Source organism: Notechis scutatus, chromosome 1, assembly GCF_049901735.1.
Source record: "Notechis scutatus isolate UNSWTSFEM ecotype Mainland chromosome 1, rNotScu1.2, whole genome shotgun sequence".
NCBI lineage: Eukaryota > Metazoa > Chordata > Lepidosauria > Squamata > Elapidae > Notechis > Notechis scutatus.
This window is the reverse complement of record NC_142009.1, coordinates 70,145,502-70,169,283: the sequence shown is the minus strand read 5'-3', so window position 1 is coordinate 70,169,283 and position 23,782 is coordinate 70,145,502. Positions and strand designations below refer to the sequence as shown.

The window sequence follows — 23,782 nt, the reverse complement described above, 5'->3', positions numbered from 1 at the left end:
CCCCTATGTTGCCTACCCTTTACATTCCAGAAGATGTCTGGAATATGCAGGACAATGACAATAGGAGCAGCAGGTGGCTCAGTTGGACTGCCAGTCTGCAACCTGCAACTGTCACATGACCTACAATACTGCGAGAAGCTGTATTGCCTCAAACACTGCTACTATTCAATATGTGGGAACTAAACTGTTTTCTTTTCCCCCAAACTTCTCATTGCTCCAGACTTTGTATCTGATGGTCCTGAAGACATGCTGCATGTAGCACCATTATTTTGTGAGCTATACTAGTTCCTTTTAGCTTCTGGATGCAATTCAAAGTGCTGATTATCACCTATAAAGTCCTTCATGGCACAGGGCCAGGTTATTTGTGTGACCATCTGTCACAATTATCTCTGTTCATCCTATGGAATCTGGCAGAATGGGCATGCTGAGGGACTTTTATAAGAAACAGTGTCACCTGGCAGGAGCAGGAGGCATGCTTTCACTGTCACAGCACTTGCCCTATGGAACACTTTCCCCAAGATTTAGATGACCCTGATCCTGCTGTTCTGTTTCATGGGTCTGAAAAACCTGGTTCTTCCCCCAGGATTTTAAGAGCATGGAATAAGCCATCCAGAGATGAAACAACATGAATGAAATATGTGATGGTTGGCCTTGCTTATTCTATACTGAATGCTGTATTTTGTTTTTAGCATTTGTTTTTATGCTTTCATCTAACTATGTTGCCCAAGATCTCTTTTGTGAGTGGGGCAGCCATATAAATGAAAGAAAGAAATATACATATTTTTTCAGCAATTATTCTTGGGCATGCATTTTTTTCTTAACCAGGGCCTTTTTGTTTTCATCATTCCACCAAGCCTTTTTTCATTCTTTCCATCAGTGGAATTTAATTCTTTAATTCTTTCCAAACATTTCTGTGGCACTCTAGAGGATAAGCAACTTCAACATTGCTTTACATCCATTGCTTTACTTCAACATTGCTTTACATTTCTATTCATTCTATTGAGAAATTAAATAATTTTCTAATGTTTTTTCAAATACAGCTCATACTTCCGCTTCCTGAGTCACTGAACTTTCACTCTAGTTTATTTAACCTTTTTTCCCATGTCCATTTTTCTCCTCAAAATCAACACTAGAAAAATGATGTAAAAATTTCTCATCGTACTTGTATCCTTCAGTAATTCTCTTAAACTAACAATCTAATCAATTTCATTCATTCGTTAGCTTTGCGAACCTATGCATCTATATGTTCAAGATAATAGACATTCGTCAATCACCATTTTCATTCAGTCTCAGTCTCTCCCTCCCTCCCTCCCTCCCTCCCTCCCTTGGCATTCTCTCATCTTGCCCCCATCCCATCCATTCTTGGTCATTTAACATACAAACTTTTCCCCCAAGGTAACATCTATTCCAATGTTGCATTCCTCTCCCTCCCCAGGGTGCACTCCCAGTTCTTTTATTGTCTCCATTCATTAGAATATAACATATAATTATCAGTAACCTATGAATTCATATCTTCATATTTTCTGGTATACGTTTTAATGTACTAATTTCATAATTAAATCTACAACTTTAATCCCATGCCTACATTCACTCCCCTCCACAGATCAGACTATTTTATTCAGATCTATTTCAGACTTCCCACATCATTTTTCTTTTTAAAATCATATTCTTCACCATAAATTCACAGTCATCTATAGGCCATGATTATTACCCAAAAAGATTGACTTCCATTGCCTGTCATGGCTTTCATCAATCAAAATATTGTGATAAGAAGTCAGAAAATGGACAAAAAAATAGGTTAACTAGCTTAGGCATATTGAAGCCACATTCACCATTCACTGCTGATTCACTGGACACAATAACAGACAGTTGTAGCCCATTTTTATACTATGCCATAAGTACAACCAAAGCTCTGTTTTACTCCAGTCATGCTTACTCTAAAATTACTCAGTCAGTTGCTAGCATCCTACCAAACAAGAGGTACATGCGTTATACTGACACACAATTTACAAACACAATAATACAATATTTGAAATAAACCATATTGTGAAAAATTGCACAATATCTACAACACATATTGCCATAAATTTTGAGGCTATTTTATTTTGCTGAAATCCAAGAAATTTCATTGAAAGCATAAAGGAAACAAATGTTATGACTTGATTTAAAAATAATTTCTGATCAACATAAAGCTATTTTATAAATACAAATACCCCAAATATAAGTCAAATATTAAAACTATTTCAACATTTTGGAATTAGTATCTCCCAGTGTTGACCAAAAGGAACATATGGAGTGGACTAAAAATTTGGTTATTTTTATAAGGCCAACAAACCTATGCTAATTATGCAAATATCATCAAACATTTAGAAAGGAGAAAACATACATTTAAAAACATGATTAAATGAGAATATAAATAAAATAATGAAGTCCAATGTACTGCTTAATTGCCTTTCATAAAACTATTACAAATCCAAGTTGTAAGCTTGCTTAACTCCTTAAGCAAGATGAAGCTAAATTGGACTACAGATAGCTCTCAACTTATAACCATAATTGAGCCTGGAATTATGTTTTTAAGTTGTTGTGGTTGTAAGTCAAGGCGTTATGTGACTGCATTTGAAGTTATAACTGTTTTTATAATGGTTGTTAATCAACAAGCACAGTTATTAAGAAAAGCCATTCACATGACTGTGAAGGGGAAGGGGTTCCATATACTTCGATGTTGTGTTAATGTGCATTGCATCAAGGTATGTATGTTTGTGTGTAGTTTGTGTTTTTAGACTGAAAAGTAGGATAAATTGTTATATTTTCTTCAAGCTATATTAATGGATTAGCCAAACATAGTTTGAGGAATTTAGAAATTTTAATAACTGTCAGTTATTCTATCATAATCTTTTTGATAATTGACTTGAGTACTTTTTTGAAAAAAGCATGACACAAATGTCTTACCTTAAATCTAAGCAATGTGTAGTTCAATATAATGTATTAATATTTGAGAACCTCAGTCATCTTATGTGTGAATACTTAATGTGAGGGTGACACTACCCTTATTTGTACTAAATTGTACTAAATCTGAATTCTCTCTATAAAATTGAAGTTTAACTATGGGGAAAAGAGGTGAAGGCTATACAAATTATAGAAAGCTATGCACACACAAAACCTTAATCTTTTCACAATTTCAATACATAATGTCAAAAGCTTACAGATTAATTTTCTACATATATGAATGTACAGCTGAGAATTCAGAACTAATTCATCAATGTTAAACAGAGAAACATAATATTTATAATAGAAACTTATGAAAGATATCAATTGAATTGAACCAGAAGCAAAATACACATTTTCTAGAACTCATGACATGAATCTACTGTAGTTCCTAATGGAAATAAATAAAAATATTTCCACTGACAGTTTTAGTATCATAAGTTTATCACAGACTGGATGTATATGTGTAATAAGTTCACATGTGCACATCACACTCACCTAACAAAAATACAGGATGTACACTAATTATTTATTATATTCACTTATACAAACTAATAATATTAGTATACACAAATTAATAAACCTGACTTTAATTAACATCACAGCTCCATGTGTTTCTGGTTCCTGTCTTCTCCAATCCTGTGATGTTCCTGTTTTGCAAAAGGATCAGATCTGAAGGGGTGCCAAACACTGAGTGTACTGGCAGATCTAGTGACAGAGGTTACAAGGCCTCCACTTTCCAGAAGCTAGATTCCAGCTATTGTTTTTAGGATACAACCCAGTGAAATTAAGCAAACTAGCTCTACAGTCCGTATATGCCTTAATACAGAAGATATAGAAGAATATTTTGCATTCTTTCTTATAGTATAGACAAAGGATTATTTAGCATGAATATTAAGTATTAAATATTGTTAAATACTAGCAAAGGCACTTAGATAATGTCAGCATATTGGCCCCAACAACATGGGTCATCATTTTACCGACCTTGGATGTATGGAAGACTTAGTCAACCTTGAGCTGATCGGGATTGAACTCAAGGCTGTGGGCAGAGTTTTTAAGATTGCCATACTGCATTCTTAAATTAAATTAAATTAAATGAGGACCCAAATTTTGGGGGGCAATAGGTTGACTCTGTAAACCGCTTAGTGAGGGCTGTAAAGCACTATAAAACAATATATAAGTCTAAGTGCTATTGCTATTCTAACCACTGTGCCACCATAATCAAAATTACCCTGAATTTTATTTTTATTTTTACTTATTTATTTGTTTCTTAAGTCTAAAAAGCTTCTGTTATTAAGATGCAATTATAGAATATTCATCTTTTTTTACTTTCACAAACTTAGCACCTGGAGATTGGGAAAATGTTAGTAAATTTACTCTTCTTATTTTAAATAGTGTGAATGTTTTTTTTTTAGAATTGCATAAAATAGCTGATGTTTGCTAATTAGCTTAATTATTTATTTGCTGTCAGTGTTCATATACTGCTCCATAGTAGCCAACTCTACAGCAAGTTGCAAACTGCCACAGCAAACGTGTTATGTTTATATTTGCTAAATTATTTGCTCAATATCAAATATCAGTGAAAAGGCATTTTTCCTTCTCTTTGTTTTCAAAAAAGAAGTTTGAAACTATCTGATAAATCAACATATTTTGACAGAAACTTCCCCTATTGTTTTAATGTATAATTCACCCATCTTTAATAATACAATCCTCTAAACTTCACCAAATAATAAGCTCCACCTAATATAGTTTGATCTACTTCTAGAAAAAATATGCAGAGGATTCTGCTACACATTATTAATTTGTGTTAATCTCAAAGTACGTACTGTTAATTCAGAGGTCTTAGAAAATATTCAACATAATTTGGAACTAGCAAAATATTTGTAATTATTTTAAAATCTATATGCTACCCAACATCAAAAAACTGAGGGCACATGTGACCCAATTTTTAAGCTCTTTCTGATGGATCAATCAAATTCAAAAGTTAATGGGATCCATATTGATACTCAGAATATTTTGGCACATGGCTTTCAGAATCACTATCCATACTGATTATGGCTTACAGGAATTGTACTATTGCCTATCTCTGCTCTGAATAACATCAGCCTGAGATTCAATAGAAAGGATGAAATCCAATCTACCACTCCCCGCCTGCAATGACTCATAGATTGATTAATCTTTGCTACAGCAAACATTTGAATATATAGTTCCACATTCATCTATTCAGTTTTCTAAATATTCAGTTTTCTAAATATAATTTGGATTAAATTCAGCTTACTAAATACAATTTTTATATTTATTCAATTTATATCACATATTTGTACAAGAAGCTTATGACAATTTAATAAAGGGAACAATTTTTCTGTTTTATTATAATATATATTGAAATATAAATATAATTATGAAATAAATGTCAGATTCCATTAAATATAAGCACTGTTTTTTTAAAAAAAGATTAGATTCAGTTCAATAGAACTGAGATACTTCTATTAAATCAGGAAAGACCAGGATTGTTAAGCTTAGATATATTGGGGTTTTTGTTGTTGTTTGATAGTTTGTTACATTTTACCTGATATGCAGTTACTTGATATACAGTTGTTATAATTGAAATAAGGTATATTTTCTTTGGGATTTCTTAGGAATTCTGTTTTATCTGATATAAACCTACCTTTTTATCATATACATCTTGCCAATTTATTCCAACAAAGAAGCTGTGTCGCATAATTTCTTTAGCATCATCTGGTCCTCCACCAAGACTATTGGGGAAGAGTGTAAACAATACAGTTCTTATTAGTAAAAAAGAAAAAAGGGGGGGAAGTACCCAAAGACCATGTGATCACTAAAAAAATTAAAATTATTCCATGAAATAATTTAAGATTTAATAAGTAAGCCATTAATAATTAAAAACACAACTTTCAAGTTGGGGGATTTGTTTTTAAAAATAACAATACATATCTAATTATATGCCTTCCTTAATACAATTTGGAGTTCATGCATTTTCACTTGCAGTTATTAAAACTTGCTATACAAATTAATTGGATTGAAAACACAGGAATGCTCATATAGATTTTAATCTTAAAGCAAAAAAATTTCCTAGAATATGTAAAGTGAATTTTGCATGAGACAAAAGCAGATTAGAAAGAGTTATCTGCACTTTCTGTTCCTTTTACTTCAAAGGACCCGCATATGTGGTACAGCCAATCTGCTGGTATTATTGATGGTTATTTTATTATGTTTGGATCCTATGTCTTTTTATTCTATATTATTTGTTTTAATCAGCTATCAATCAATCAAATAAATAATATCTGAAAGTGTTATAAGATAAAAGAGGCAATTCAGGAAACTGAGATACCAGTAAAGTATGCCTTAGTGCCTCTATCACTCACACTGATTATCAATACAACTTGAACACATTTCCAATCTTGAGAGAGTGATATTTTACTGTGGTTTTGGCATAACTTTCCTGTTCTGTTTCTAAAAGTTGCTACCATGCTTTCCGATTTTGTTAAAATACACTATTAGTTCAATTCTTTTTTCAGTTTTCTATATATTTTTAAATAATGTTATGCTTTTAGTTACATTACATTTTCCCTGCTTCCATTTAAAGATAACCAAACTTATTCAAAATTAGCTTTTTCATTTAATTGTCCTTTATGCAATAAGACTATCTTGCTTATCTAATTATATTCTCATTAAGCCATGAACATATTTATCAGCTATAGCTCCCATCTAATTCTTTTAATATAAGGCTTTTCAAATGTTTATGTGTTTGTGAGTGTTCTCTTTTCTCTTTCACATTTACTACATCTTTTTCTTTGAATGTACTTTGCATTATATATGTAAAATCATTTCATAAAAACTATTTAAAATTATATATTTTGAGTATTTTTATGCTACTTTAATCTGCAAAGAGGAACAAGGAGAGCATGTAATGAGCAATTCATCACAAAGTTCCAATGCAAACTTCTTTCCTTGTATCGTGGCATCATAAAGCATGTTTTATCATAGCAATATTATAATTAGGGTTATGGCTTCAGTTATGTAACTGTTAAGTGGCATAAAGCAACATAAAGAAATAATTATATTGTGTGCTTATGTGTGTAAATATAAACGTATAAATATAGATGTCTGTGACCGTTTTCCAAGGAATATGAATAAAATGTAGCAACTATTGCATTTGCTTCCATGCAACTATTAGAGATATGCCTTTCCCTGAAATTATTGCTATCAAACCTATGAAAAGACAAATTTACAGAATGATAGAGAGGTGCTATGCTATACCCTCACATTCCATAGTACTTCTGTCTATTAACAGCAGTTCAACTTATCGATTCAAATAAGACAATTGAATTTACAAAGAGAGGAAAAGTGTCCAAATAGAGTTGCAATACAACACAAAGAAGTTTTTTCTCCTTAACACCTAAATTACTTATAAGAAATAATTTGATAATGGTTGAGCCATTATTTTCTCTGAGACTTTACAGCAGGTTAAAATTTATTTTTTCAGGAAAATATAGGCAACTTCTATGCTTCATCATTGTATTCTCAATCCAAAAACATTAATACCTCTTTTTGAGTTTTGAGAGCCAATAACAGACCTACAATTTTAATAATTGTATCCCATTATTTGCAGTGAGCCCAAAGAATATTATTACCATCACTTTTTAAACCTTATTTATTGTATTTAAAAATGTAATATATAATTCAAATACTAGAAAGTCCAGTACTGACTAACTAAGCACCATTTTAGTTCTTAAGAGATATTTCCTGTTTAGTTATAAACTTTGCCACTTCTGATCCTATAAAAATTTTAATACTAAAATATATCTGTTATACTTTAATCTTACCGTTTATTTGGATCTTTTATCAAGAGACCTGAAAGCAATGATTTTGCATCAGATGAGAGAGTTCGAGGAAATTTTATATCTTCCATCAGAATGAGTTCAAAAAGTTTTTCATGATCCTGATTGTAGAATGGCAATCTGCCACACATCATTTCATACATAACAACTCCAAGGCCCCACCAATCCACTGCACGACCATAATCATTGTCTTCCAAAACCTAAAATAGCAATATCAAGGCATTATTAACACTTAGACAAATATATTTACCTGACAAACAGCTTACTTCTGAAATAATTACCCTTTAAAAGATAACGTTATCATAATTTTCTAAGGAAAAGGAAAGTATTATATTTAGTCTTTGTTAAACAAGGCAGTAACTTCATTTCAAGGTCATTACCCTTCTAGGTAAACACAAATGTATATGATTTAAAAGATTTTGAGCATCTGTTTTAAAAGTATCAATTATGTGCCTTGAGCTCTACTGTTTTATTTATTAGAATCAAGGATTCAATTTAGCGTAGTGGAGCATAGTCCTGGTCATAAGGTATTTCATTTTTCATCTTCCACTATAAAAGCACTGATGTGGTTGCAATAATTCTGGAGAAACCGCAGGTATCTTCTATTTGTTATGCTATGGCACTGTTATGACAAAAATTAATGCTCCGAGGCAGTGTTTCTCAACCTTGGCAACTTTTAAGCTCTGAATTCAACTCCCAGAATTCTGAGGGATTTGAGGACCACACAACTTAAGTTGCTACGGTTAAGAAACACTGCTCTAAGGATTAAACAATATATAAGGCATAGGCTTGGTTTATTGTTTGCCAATCAATTAACAGTGGAATGCACCATATAGAGCATTATTTTCTATTATTCATCAAAGCAACTCTTTGAGGAAGCTTCGACAGTAATTGGCCAAAGCCATCCACTAAACTTCTTTGGCCAAGGATAGCCTGTAACCAGGCTGTCCAACAGCTTAACCACTACATTACATTATTTTTTAATTATTATGGTCAGTTGTATCATCAGCCAGATGTTTAGACTGGATCTAGAATTTTTTTCCACCTATCAAGTTCTTCCCAAGAATCTGGGGGTAGAGGAATGTTGGTATTTGTTAACGGTATCATTACAGGATATAAACTATACCAACTAAAGTTATATTCTATAATGGAATGGTGGTAATTTTGTCAATGACAAAGTCTTCAAGCGGTATACCAAATTTTGGGGATCGCCCCCAAGGCATCTTTTCCTATTGATACTAACTTTGTTCTCTTTTGCCATTGGCGTTTTACTTCTATTTGCAGGCCTTTGTATTTTGTGATTTTCTCCAATTCTTTCTCTTCTGTTGTCTTCACAACAGAATATCCACTATACGCAATATCCACTATCCAGACATTTTTGTCTTTCTTATCAATAATTGTTAACTCTTGAGTGTTATGTAGCAGGTGCTTATTGTTATGGTCGGTTGTACATTCAGGCAGAAGTTTAGGCTGGATTTGGCTTTTTTATCCATCTACTGAGTCCTTCCCAAACCCCTGGGATAGATAAAGGTTGTAATTTAATAATATAAATATATTATTGCAGAATGTAAGCTATGTCAAGTAAAATAGCTTTTTGCAATTGACTGGTGTTGATTTTGTCAATGCCGATGGAGTTCAAGAAGTGCTGCAGATATCTTGGCATTCTATTCAAGGCTAAATTTGTTTAATTTTGTTTAATACATCTTTGTTTTCTTTTGCCAAAGTATTGCAATCTCCACTATCCAAACTTTTAAAAATCTTTCTTATCAATAATTATTAAGTCTGGGTGTTATGTGGCAGATGATTGTCTGTTTGAATTCTAAAATCCCAGAGCACTCTATCTTCTTCATTTTCTTCATTTTCTATTACTTTGTCTGTTTTGTGGTCTCACTAGTTCTTGCTTGCAGGCAAGTAGTATTTCTTGCAGATATATGCACCATTATTGGTACTTTGTCATGCCATTGTTGTTGTTGCTCTTGTTGTTAATAGTTAGGAATGCTGGAACAAAGAAAATATTCCTATATTTTTTCCAGTACCATATAATATGATACAACTGTACACATCATTGTATAAGAACTCCTTTCATTGTTAAGGTACATCTGTAAATTTATTTAATGGCATTAAGATAAAAAAGAGAAGTATTTCTTCATATATAGGATTATGCCTATAAAACTGAATCAAGTCCTACATCTATCTAAATAAATGTATATCAATTACATTTAGGAAGAGTTTACTAATATTAGAAATAAAAGCAGTATTTTAGAGTTTTTCTGCTTGTTTTAATAATCAATGAGATAAAGTTCTACTTTTCAGTGATGAAAAGAATAAGACAGTAATGCAGAACCACTGTCATACATTAAATTATACTTGATCAGTAAGTTACTAACATCTTTCAGTTAGTGTATTAACACTATATAAACCATCTTGGGACTATTACATTTAATTGACACTAAATTATTAAATAAAATTTAATTGATGATATAAAAATATCTTAAAACTATTTCAGTTTACACATGAATAAAAATATTAGATTGGTGAAAAGCAAACTTTGTTATTGTTAAATAACTCACATATCTATTGTAACATTTAGAATGGGGATCCCCTTTTGCATTAAAAAAAGGAAAAATATATGTGGTAAAATATGAAGTGTCTGAGGCTTTTTTTAAAAGTATACACAATAAAACTTAACATTTACTTTGAAACTACCACCAATAAAATATCTAGTGAAACAGATCTAGAAACTGAAATTGAATAATTTAGAGAAAACATGACACTTCAATTCAACCTTACCATAGCAAGGCAGGATTTACTCAGTTGTTATAATAAATATATTTCCTATATATTAGGATCATTCAATATATTTCAAAGATTTAAAAACATTAGCTAACAAAAGTCATGGTTTCCAGTTATTAGATTATTTGACAGGCTTAACTTAAAACATGATTTTATTCACATAAGTTCTTGCAACAGAAAGAACTATTTTAAATGCAGTTTAATTTTTTTTCAAGACAAATTCAACTACAATATCATGTTTCTCTTTTCCAATTTATTCATCTTTTACTATGAATGTTGTGTTTCATATCACTGAGTATCAGTGAGCTTATTTTGAGCAGTGTTAAACCACAACTGAGAAGCAGTTTGTTCTAGTGTTTAAGGCATCAGGCTAGAAACCAGGAGGCCGTGAATTCTAGACCTGCCTTAGGCACAAAGCTGGCTGAGTGACTTTGGGCCAGTCACTTTCTCTCAGCCCCAGGAAGGAAATAATGGCAAACCTCTTCCGAAAAACCTGGCCAAGAAAAATACAAGGACTTGTCCAGGCTATCTCCAGGAACAGAAAATGATTCCAGAATGAGCACACAAACTTGAGCTCAAGCATAATTTTACTTTTGATGGGGGAAACAAGTTCTGAAGCTTTCATTTCCACTGTAAACAATCTCAACACATACAGTACAGCAGACATATGGATAAAAATGCATTGTTTTGAAATGTGACTGTATCCCAAGTCCCCAAATTGCAACTGGCAATTGTTGGATTAACTTTGGGACATTACTAATAGCACTTAGCATAGCATTTTAGGCTTACATATTGTCCCATAGCACTTTACAGTACTCTCTTGGAGGTTTACAATGTCGAAGCATTATTTGCATATTGCCCCCAACAATCTGGATCTTCATTTTACTGACCTGGAAGGATAGAAGGTTGAGTTAACCTTGAGCCCAGTCAGCATCCAAGCCTGTGAGCAGTTTGCAATCCTACACTTGTAACCACTGCCCCACCAAGACTAATGAAACTCATTAAAATATTCTTGGGGAGAAGCTATATGTGTCTTTCTATTTATCTATCCTTTTTTTTTAACTTTAATAAAGTATTATTGTCAAAATACTTCATGTCTTTTTATTCATATGTTTTTAAATAAATTTCTCTGATTGATCACTGACTATATTATGCAGCCCTGATTACTATTTTAAAAAAATATCAAGGGAGGAGGTGAACTCCTTTCATTGGTTGCGCTCAAGTAGGGGCTGGCAGCCATATTGTCAGACATATTTGGAGTCCTATACTGAGCAGGAGACTGGACTTGATAGCCTAAATGGCCCTTTCCAATTATGTTAAAAAAAAAGACAAAGAAAAAGAAAAAGAAAACCCTTTACATAATGGACATAGGCTGTTTCAGAAATGTAATAAGATTACTAAGAGGACATATACACATATTTAAACATAAAACTAGGTAGCAATTTTAAATCTAGCTTTAAAGTATTATAAAAACTGTATTTCGGGAAAACTGAAAAATAAAAATTATTTACTTTCTGGAGGGCTCCCCCCACTCCAGCTAAATATTATTATATAGGACAATGATATGAAAATATACTCAAAAGTTAATTGTTACTAAGTAATGAATTCTTACTTTCAAGAATGTTTGCATATAAGCCCATTCTTTTATGTCAGGCTTTAATATGAATAAGATAGAACCATGATAGCGAACCTAATGCTCTTCTGAGTTGAGCCGCGCCAGCCAGCTGGTCTCCACACACGCAGGAGCACTGAAACCAGAAGAGCAGCTGCCCGGTGCGCATGTGCATGCCAGGAAGATAATCTTCCAGTTTCTGGCGTGTGCCTGCGCACTAGCCACCTGATCTTCCGGTTTCTGGCATGCATGTGCGAAGATCAGCTGGCCGAACCAGAAAATCATCTTCCCGGTGGCTGGTCTTCCGGTTTACCAGCCAGATGGTCTTTGTGCATGCATGCGCACCAGAAACAAAGACCTGCTGGCCGGTGTGCATGTGCATGCCAGAAACCGGAAGAGCAGCCGCCAGGTGCATGCATGCGCACCAGGCAGCTGCTCTTCTGGTTTCCGGCCCACGCACATGCACACTCCCATTTCGGCATGCCGAAAACACTGAGATAGAATATTGACAGTGAAAGTCATTTAATCAAAATTACCATAATATGAAAACAATTACCAATCAATTGTTCTGTATATTCTTACTTGGCATTCAAATAATTTTTATTTTTACACTATTACAAAAGTACATTTTCTAGGATTCCAAGAAACCACCTTATTCAACCTTCCCCATCTGTCACCATCTGTTTCTTTTTAGCATGTACTTTTTGTGTGATCACATAAGCATGTGAAAAAAACTAATATTCATATGATTATCTGTTCATGCATTTGAGGACTGGACATAATGAAGCTGAAATGCCAAAAATGTACTTAACACTTCAAGTGTTGTTGTATCTTTATGTGAGCAACGTTTTGTTTTAAAATTGCTGTACATTTAGAGGGATGAATAAATAATGCTAATTCAACAGAAATGCAGCCACTGCATAGTTTACTATGCTTTCAGTGTAAATAAGATTAATTTTTTTCCCATTGTATTCGCAGAGTTCTCTGATAGAACAGAATTCTATAATTGCCTAGGTCAGCAATGAAGATTCATTAGGAAATCCCAAATCCCAAATTATTACTAATTTTGACATGCGGGGAAATTTCTAGGGAAGAAATGATGAACTGAAGATGGTTCCACTAAGAGTGGATCCAACAATCATTATGAATAGTTAATGGTGATAGACTAGGAGAGGTTAATAACAAGAGAATTTTTTTTCAAGGAGAATCACTCTGTAAGAAGTTTGCACAGATTGATTACAAAGAACAGCATGACAAAGTAGGAATAATAGAGCATTGGAATATCTGCAAGAAATACCACTTGCCTGCAAGCAAGAACTAGTGGAATCCTAAAGAGACAAAGTAATAAAAACTGAAGAAGCTAAAATGCTCTGGGACTTTAGGATTCAATCTGCCAGATAACACCCCAGACTTAAAAATTGTTATTAAGAAAGACAAAAAAAGTCTGGATAGTGGAGATTGCAATACCTGTAGATAGCAGAATAATAGAAAAAGAACTGAGATGATCACAAAAAGACCTGCAAATAGAAGTAGAATGTCAAATTGCATTAAATATCTGGTGGTGCTGATAACTAACAATATGGTCATCCTTAGTGAAGCACGCAAACCAGTGTCTGCATTTCCTGCGTCAGATGAGGAGAGCACATCTTTTGCCTTCTGTCCTGGCCACTTTTTAACAGAGGCACGATTGACAGCATTTTAACAAATTGCATCACTATTTGGTTTGTGGCAGTAATGCCTCAGATAGGAAGTCCATACAGAGAGTGGTTAAAGACAGCTGAGAAGATGATAGGAAGTTGCTTCCTGTTATTCAGGATACTGCTTATAAGTGCTATATGCTTAGAGCTCAAAGCATTGTTAGAGACCCCACCCATGTTTCTAAGTATTTCTAGCAGGACTACCAGATTCTGTAACAGCTTTGTTCCCTATGCCATTCGTCTGGCAAACACGCATGATTTGTTTTTCTTGTCATGTACATGTATACATCCGAACTAGATTGCTATTTTTCTGTGTCATATAATATATGTGGGTATATGCATAATTTTGTATTTATTTATTGACTTATTTATTTACTCATTCATTCTGTCATGGTTATGTAGTGTATATTGGAGGTGGTGACCCTTTTGAGAGCCATATGCAATGAAATTTCATTTTAATATATGCCAATTAGCGTACGTTCAAAGTGACAATAAAGTTATTCTATTCTATTCTATTCTATTCTATTCTATTCTATTCTATTCTATTCTATTCTATTCTATTCTATTCTATTCTATTCTATTCTATTGAAATGGGCAAGGCTATGGAGAGACTCCATCCTGAAGATACCTAGTTTTCTGTCTGTTTACTGGCACCAAATGACCTTGAGTACAAGATATTCCATGAACTGCTCTAAGAGATACCGATAGATGATGAATTTAAAAAACAATGACATTATTTCTTTTATACAGGTTTTTAATTTTGGGGGAGGGGTACTTAATCTGACTTTTATCATGCATCCATGGTTATCTTAAGCAGTAGTAGCAAAGGCTGTAACAAAGGTTGAGGAATTATTGTTGTTGAGGTGAACAATATGAGTCATCTATTGATTTGGTTGCTGATATTAATATACTTCAAGGCCAAACACAGCTACCATCTGGAATAACTTTTCCATATATGGGCTGTTCTCCATAGATGGAATATATAATTGATTAGAGATTGAGAAAGAAAGGAAAATATGTTCCAAGATGTAGTTCTGGACTCATAGCCTCAAGCACTGAATGGATCAGCAGGCAGCTCTTGTAGGGTCTTCATACCATGAGCCACTAAATTTGTCTTTTTTTTAATCAGGCTTCACATCAAAGCACAAAAACAAATCACTAATTTACAAACCCTGAGATCATAGCTCAACCTCTTGGCTTGATTTGACAAAAGATTCATAAATATGACTTGACTAGAGCAGAATCTTTGCTGCAGATAAGAATGAAACTTCACACATATGGTTGACTGCCCACTGCTATACAAAGATATCAGCCATTTATATATATTCTCAAAGGTTTACATTCTAGGCATCTTCCTTCAATCCTCCTTAATTAATAGAACTTAGTAAGTCATTTTGGAACCTTGACAATTGTGATAACTTTATTTAATGCCCATTGCTTATACCTATCTTGCCAGCATCAGACCTTAAAGCACCTTAGTTACTAAGTGTTTTGGTAAGTTATATAGCTGAAGGAGGATACCAGATGGTAACTACAGAGGATTGTTTCTAAGAAAGGCTCTATTGGCAAAACTACAGACTTTGATATCAAGACAAAGTGACTAATGGACAAAACAGAATATATTAGTCAATTAACATATCTTTTAATTATACTATGGCTGATGCAACCTTTCCTGTTATATTAAACAGTATATTAAACAGTTCCAGCTTATAACTGCAAGATAGGCAGTGACCATGAATGTTCATGGGAGTGGTAGTCCCAAGATAAGGATGGCTATCACTCAAATCTGGAATCCAGAGTATCTCTTAAACTTCTACTAGGAAGAGGAGAGGAATGTGCTATGCATCAGTCCAAAAGAATTTTGTAATGGCAATCCCATCATTTATAGAAGGGATGAGATTTAAGTATTTATAGGTCTATGGATTAGAGTGGGTGCCTCCCTAATTTCCACTATGGATACCACTTCCAGAAGAAGAGAACAGTTTCAAAATGAAGAAAGCAGAAATATACTCCCAAAATTCTAACAAACACTATTAGACCTGGATATGGCCTATCAGAAAACTTATTTTGTTCCTTCCATTTTTTCCACCATGTTTCAGAACATGCTGCTTATTTAACTATCTCATAATCTTGGCCACTTTAGAATTCTGGGGAGAGATCTATATTCCCCAGAGTGTCCAGAAGTAGATATGGATCTTAGACAAAATTATTAGCAGGTATCATTAAGAAGCTGGTACTGAAACAAGATCAAGAGCTGGGCTACAGAAAGAGTAAGCCTATAACAAATGATTCTGAAGTTAGAATGCAACCCCAAGATAGTGGCAGACCTGGAATGCCTTGTCCTCTCACAAGCCCCTAAGAGAAGATGATCTGTTCTATCAAACTACCTGCTTCCTAAATGTTGAAGTGTCTTTTTCTCACATACAAGGAGTAGGTGGAACATTACTATCACAACTTGACATATTTACAAAATGGAACTCTAGAGTCACAGGTCCAAAAGTCAAGAAGAATGGATATCATTTGTATCACTTTTAAAGATGTGGACTAATCATTCAAAATGTCATGGAGAATCGCATGAAGTAATTTTGTGCAGTTTAAACCTATGGAAAGCTAAGAACAGAACAAGTGTTTCAAAAAGATGGATAATGTTTCCAATGCTGCTCTAATTCTGCAGGTAAAAGAAAACTAAGAAGGAATATAGATATAAGGAAAGAATCTGCTAAGCTAGAAAGAGCTTGAAAATAGACAAAAGTGTTATTGAAACCCAACAGGTCTCTTCCACATCTTAGATTTGTTTTGAGATTGGTAAAGGACTATATGGTTTCATGCCTTTCCCCTCTATTTGACTCATTATAGTTTGCCTATAGGAAGAACTGCTCTATAGCTTGGTACACCTGGACAAGAATACTCATGTGCAAATGCTGTTTATTGATTTTACTTTGGTGTTAAAACACAATCATTCCTCAGCATTTGGTGAACAAACTGGGCCTATTACGTTTTAATACTCCTTTGTGTAATTGGATACTGGATTTCCTTATTGATAGGCCCCAGTTTGTGGGAGTTGGAAGAAAAGTTTCCAACTCCATCTCCTTGAGTACAGGTTCCCCATAGGGCTGTGTCTTGAGTCCGCTACTGTTCATCTTGATGACTCATGACTGCTGTGCCAAATCTGCTACAAATCATATTATGAAGATAACACGGCAGTGGTGGATCTTATCCAGGACGGCAATGGAAATGCATATAAGGAAGAGGTGAAGGCTCTGGTGGACTGATGCAATAAAAGTAACCTGATTCTAAATGTTAATAAAACAAAGGAGATTATCATAGATTTTAGAAAGAGCTGGCATAGTCATATAGTATCAAGGATGCAGCTGTAGACGTGGTCAATAGTATTAAGTATCTGGGGGGTGCAGATAACGAACAATCTGAATTGGTCTCTCCACACATCATTCTTAGTGAATGTGAAAATCAGCATCTGCATTTCCTATGTCAGATGAGAAGAGCACATCTTTCTCCTTCTGTCCTGGCCACTTTTTACAGAGGCACGATTGAGACGTTTTAACAAACTGCATCACTGTTTGGTTTCGTGGCTGCAGTGCCTCAGATAGGAAGTCCATAAAGAGAGTGGTAAGGGCAGCCGAGAAGATGATAGGAAGCTTGCTTTCTGTTATTCAGGATACTGCTTATAAGCACTATGTGCTTAGAGTTCAAAGCATTGTTAGAGACCCCACACACCCACTTCACGGTCTGTTTCTGTTGCTTCCCTCCGGGAGGAGGTTTAGAAGTATTTCTAGCAGGACTACCAGAAATTGTAACAGTTTTATTCCCCAGAAATTGTAACAGCTTTATTCCCTATGCCATCCGTCTGGTAAACTCGTAAGATTCTTTTTCTATCACCATGTACATGTGTACATCCGAACTAGACTGTGTTGTTTCTCCATGTCATACATGTATATGTCATATATGTATATGCATATTTATTTATTTATTTATTTTGTCATGTTTATGTAGTGTATATTAGAGGTGGAGACCCTTTGAGAGCTGCATGCAACAAAATTTCATTTTAATGTATACTGATTAATGTATATTCAAAGGGACAATCAAGTTATTCTAAATTCTTTTTTTAAAAAGTCAAAGAAAAAATGCATTATCACATAAGGAAAGGAGAAAGACACATAAAATGTAAATCCTGGAACTATTACATAGAAAAAGGCTTAATTATAATAAAGCAGCTGAACTTCGATAAAAAAGCTTCTAAAAACAACATATCTAAGAGAACTTTGAGCTTGACTCCCTTCCGTAGCTCTTAAGAGCAGGTTTTATTTTCTAGACTGAGATTTATTGCCAAACTCTCAATGAAGCTCTGCCAACAGGAACCTTATTGTCCATCTGTCTTACTAAGTGGTTCCCATAAAAATCCTCATTTGTAGAAGATTCTTCAACCTTCTAAACATCATATAATTCATACATAAGATGCATAGAATTCATAAAGAATAATGGGTATGCATGTACCCATCCAGAGCTGGTCACAGGTTTCCAGGTTTGATCACAAGATGCAGAAAAAGATCATAATGAAAATCTTGCTTTCAAAACCTTTTTGGTTTTAAGAGACAAATATACTCTAACGATGACCTTTAAATAAACATTAATGAAAACTTGTTAACTTGCTGTTATCTTAAGGTGACAAATTATTTAGATTAAGCTACAACTCTTTTTATACAGTTATATCAGCAATATTCATTTAATTTTCTCTAAACTTCATTTGGAAATAAAATTCTCATCTCATTTTATTTCATCTAATTTGTGAACTTTTGTGAATTAGCTTTACTTTTCTATGTGTGAAAAGATAAATGCTTTAAAAGAGAAAGAAAAAAGAAGATTCCTTTGAGAGAAAGGGGGGAGAAGAAGGGGGAGGGGGAGGGAGGGAGGGAGGGAGAGGGAGGGAGAGAGAGAGAGCGTTTACAATTTATATGGCAGACAGATTCTGCTACAGAAATTGTAAATTAATTGTAAATTGTAATGCATATGCTAGTGTTTAACTACACTTTTAACTAAGTTTAAACTACAATTTTAAAAATTCCCAAAACAAAACCTGTAATAAATACAGTATCCTTTGTAATAGTATCTGCAAGTATTAAAATATAAAGATTATCATTCCAAAGCATTTATGATTAAAGAAAATGTAAGACAGGACTGACATACCTCTGGAGCCAAATATTCTGGAGTACCACAGAATGTTTTCATAGTAGCTGCATCTGTGATTCCTTCTTTGCAAAGTCCAAAATCTGTAATTTTTATGTGTCCATCTTTATCCAGCATTAGATTTTCTAACTGTATTTTACAAAGACACATAAAAAAACCAGTCAAAAACCTTGCCATGTAATAATTTGATTACAATTTTGCTATAAATAAAAATAATAGATAAGGACAAATCTGGTATTTTAAATTTTTCCCCTTTAAAACTAATTTAAATGTTACTTCAACTGATTGAAGTAACATATTTATTTACGTATCTTTACTCCTTTAACCCAGTGTGCTATGTTTCCATTTTAATATATTCCCTCATTTACTCTTTCTGGAGAACCAATAATGGCTTTTAAAATAATATTATTCTAAGAAAAACAAAATACCAGCATATCCATTAATTACACTTATTTGTATCTAGTTTGATATTTACTTACTTCATTTATATAATTGCTATTTATATTTTTATATAATAATTTTTAGGGCTAGGCAAATCCTACACAAGATGTACTGCTAAATATGAAGGTACACACATAATCATTTAAAAAGTGGCTCATGGTATCTTGATAGGCATATGTACGCACCTTGTTTCACTGGTAACCACAGCCATTTAACCTTAAGAGAGAACAGCAGCACACACTTGCAGGAAAAAGCATAAATGGAGGAGAAGAAACTACTCTATGTAGTGGTATTCTATCTTCTTAAACATGAAAGAGCGATAACCAGAATTATGTAAAACACTTCATACATTGTACAGAAAAAGTGAAATGACAATCTAATTGGTTTCTTGTTTTAATGAACCAAAAATTCTGTTGGAATTCTAAAGCTGCCAGCAAAGAGAACTCAGTATTCATATATTGTGGCCAAAGTTCATTATTCTGTAATTATATAGAAACGAAAGGTGTTTGCAACAAATCATGAAGACTGAAAAGTTCTATCACATATGTGGTACATCATGATGCAAACACCATTATATAATTATGAATTTATACAGTGATTTCTGATACAATTACATAAATCATGGAATTTGAATCAAGATGCTATAACTCATATTTTAGCAATTGATCCCCTTGCTAAATCATCAATGGAAGTTTCTTCATCATATCAATCATTAATCAAGGTGACTGATCGCTAATCAAGGAGAGAAGAAACCTAGAATTAAGGAGAAATTTCCTGACAGAACAATTAATCAAAGGAACAAATTGCTTCCAGAAGTTGTGAATGCTCCAATATTGGAAGTTTTTAAGAAGACATTGGACAATCATTTGTCTCAAATGGCATATGGTTTCCTGCTTGAGCAGGGTGTTGGACTAAAAGACCTCCAAAGTCCCTTTATCTCTGTTATTATCTTCTATTCAGTATGATAATAATAACCTTAGCTGCATGAAAAACATGATATATTACACTGACATTAGAAGCACTGTTATTTCTCATGAGTACACACACACACACACACGTGTGTGTATGTAATAGTTAAGTATTAAAATATGAAATATTTTTGCTTTTTTTCTTTCCTTTTATTTGAATTATTATAAATATTGATATACTGCATCATTTCAATTTCAATACAGTAATATTTATATAATTAAAGATTATTGACATTCTAATGTCATGGTGGCACAATCGTTAGAATGCAGTATTGCAAGCTGACTCTGCCCGCTGCCAGTATCCTGACTGGGTTCAAGGTTGACTCAGCCTTCCATCTTTTTGAGGTCAGTAAAATGAGAAGCCAGATTGTTGGGGGGCAATGTGCTGACTCTGTAAACCACATGGAGAGTGCTATAAAGCACTATGAAGTGGTATATAAATGCTAGTGCTAATGCTATTGCTATTTACTTAGCTTGGAATATTGAAAATAGTCTATATTAAATAGAAGAGACTCCTCCCCAAAATGACTGCTGAATAATAGGAACTTTTCTTTTTCCTGCCAATGATATGCCAGTTTTGCTGCCAATGCCGATTCTTTGGTAGTGCTGCTTCATGGACTTGAATGGCAGCATTTAGGAATGACCCAAGACGGCTTTCGGAGATCATGGACCCATTTGGGGAATCTGGAGCAAAGATTTCAGTTCCCTCTGGGAGTGGTCAGAAACACATGGATATCCATCCTTCCTCTTGGTAGCTCGTTTTCTTAAACAGGCCTGAGTTTAAACTTCACTTTTTGCACCTTTTGTTTTATTTTACTTTTTATCTTTAAAAGTTGACCAGCTGGTTGAATGCTGATTTATTTTATCCCCCTGCTGGACCCTATCTGTTCTTTTTCTTCTCTTTGATTTATACTATTGTTCTGAATAACTTCTGCTTTTTCATAAGGAAAACATGGCATGTTCTGAGATAATGAAAGAATTTTCATCTGATTTACATCTATTTTGGACTCTCACTATAGTATTTTTGTATTTTACTAATTTGTAAAATGTTTGAAGCTTATTTTTTTAATTCTTTTTTAAATTTTGGATTGAAATATATAGAAAATATCTTCCCTGGGGTTTTTAGGTTTGTTTTTTTTTATTCTGAAGATGCCTTTTTAGTAATTTTTTTTCATTCTGAGGATTCCTGTGTTCTTTTATCTATCATTGCCAAGTTACACACAACAGCAATTTATCAGGATACAGGCAAGCAAATGTGGCTGACATTTGAAAAAAGACTTTGGCAAAATGCAACTTATTTGAAATATTTTTCAAAAGTTTGATGAAATGATAATGGTTATGGAAAATATTCAACTACATCTAGACATAGATAAATTAAACTCACAAAGTGAATGTGATCTGAAAGCAGTAGGTGCATTGGAAAGAAATATGAATGCTACAGATGTAGAATTCACAGACTTTGAATTAATTGATAGTTCTGGTGTAGAAAATGGCAAAGGAACACCCATTGGATATATCAGATTTGTTCAACATCCATGGTGACTTTCTTAATGACCATTGTAAAAATGGTTGTAAAATTTAGTCAGGTCACATGGTGACCTGCTTAATGACCACAACAACTTACAACAGAAATTCTGGCTCAATTTTGGTCCTAAATCAAGAACTACCTACATTTGTATAAGCATGCTTGACCTACTATAATGTGGGCCTTTTGAACCAGCTGTAACTTCTCATTACTCCTCATGAGGTAGTAGAGAAAATAATGCAGAAGGAGAAAAGATGGAGAGGAAGAGAAAATATGACTTCAAAGTGTTACTAAGTTCTTTTCAGGTAGCAGAAAGGAATGGCAGAAATAGTCAGTGGACCCAGTGAGGAAAAATAAATCAAGAATGATAGTAAGTGAAAATGCCCCAGTCCGTTTCTATTATAAGAAAATAAGTCATAAAAAAAACCTGTTGGATCCACCAATGCGAGGAGACCTACAATAGATTATTTTATCCTCAGAAACCACTTCCATCTACACACACACACACACACACACACACACACACACACACCGGGGGGGGGGGGCGCAGCAAAACAAAAGTAAAGTTGTCTAAAAAAGCCTGGGAAAATCTGCTTGACATCAAAAAGACAGACATCAGACTGGATTTTGGAGAAGAAGGAAGAGCCATCTGTTTTATGTCTTACACTCCACACACTGTAGGAAATGACTCAATTCATTTGAAAGCATCATAGGGCTTTATAAAATAAGCACGAGCATCTCAAACTTTACTAACTACCATACAAATATATATGAAAAACCTATTAAAATTCTGAATGAGAATTTAAGATTATACATTCTCTGGATCTTTTTCAAAAACAAAATCCCAAACAATGCATTAATTGAAAGTATATTAGTGTAGCAGATACTGTATATCCATGGCTGACTATATTCATAAGTAGGAAAGACCACAACTGGCATTAAATGTTTCCATTCTCTGAAATGTACCATGGATTTCTTTTCAAATCAAATTGCTTGATTTATGATTGCAGAATAAGCAGCTTATTGAATCTATTGCATTTGCCTTGAAATATAAATTGGCTAAAATTGTACATAAAAAGCTATATAACAATGGATGTAAAAAGCCTTCACGCCCCTGTTAAAATGCCAGATTTTTGAGATAAAAAATCAGATCAAGTTTAATCACTTCAGAATTTTCCCCACCTTTAATATAACATATAAGGCATACAATTCAATTAAAAAACAAACTGAAATCTTTTAAGGGGGAAGAAATAAAAAATCTTACATGATATGACTGCATAAATGTGCACACCCTCTTATAAGTAGGGATGTGATTATGTTCAGAATTAACCAATCACTTTCAAAGTGATGTTAAATAATAGTCAGTAAACACCTGCCATCAATTAAACTGATTCTGATAAGCTATATAAAGTTCAGCTGTTCTTGAAGGATTTTTCTGACATTTACTCAGTTTATGGCTTGTTGCAGTGTTCCAGTCATGTGGCCATGATTTATGCTTTTACCAGTTTCCAGCCAGTATTTTTCCTAGCAAAAAAACACCCCTGGGACAATATGGATCATTTGATGACTGTGGCATTCATTTAACAACCACTGCAAAAAGTCATAAAATTGGGCCCAGCCACATGGGTGTCTCAACTCATGACCATCATGACTTATAATTGAAATTCTGGGCTCCCTTACCATTGTAAGTTAAGGAC

The 23,782-nt window shown here is 33.7% G+C and overlaps 1 protein-coding gene across 3 annotated transcripts in view; it reads right to left on the bottom strand.

Annotated features, from left to right (window-relative positions):
* AKT3 (AKT serine/threonine kinase 3) overlaps window positions 1-23,782 on the bottom strand; it is a 156,399-nt gene that overhangs the window by 15,014 nt on the left and 117,603 nt on the right. For all 3 annotated transcript variants that reach the window (XM_026669404.2, XM_087967234.1, XM_087967238.1), the window contains 3 exons: window positions 19,152-19,280; window positions 7,833-8,047; window positions 5,654-5,741 (listed from right to left, as the gene is read on the bottom strand). In XM_026669404.2, the coding sequence (XP_026525189.1) occupies window positions 5,654-5,741; window positions 7,833-8,047; window positions 19,152-19,280 (432 nt within the window). The remainder of the gene's footprint in view (window positions 1-5,653; window positions 5,742-7,832; window positions 8,048-19,151; window positions 19,281-23,782) is intronic.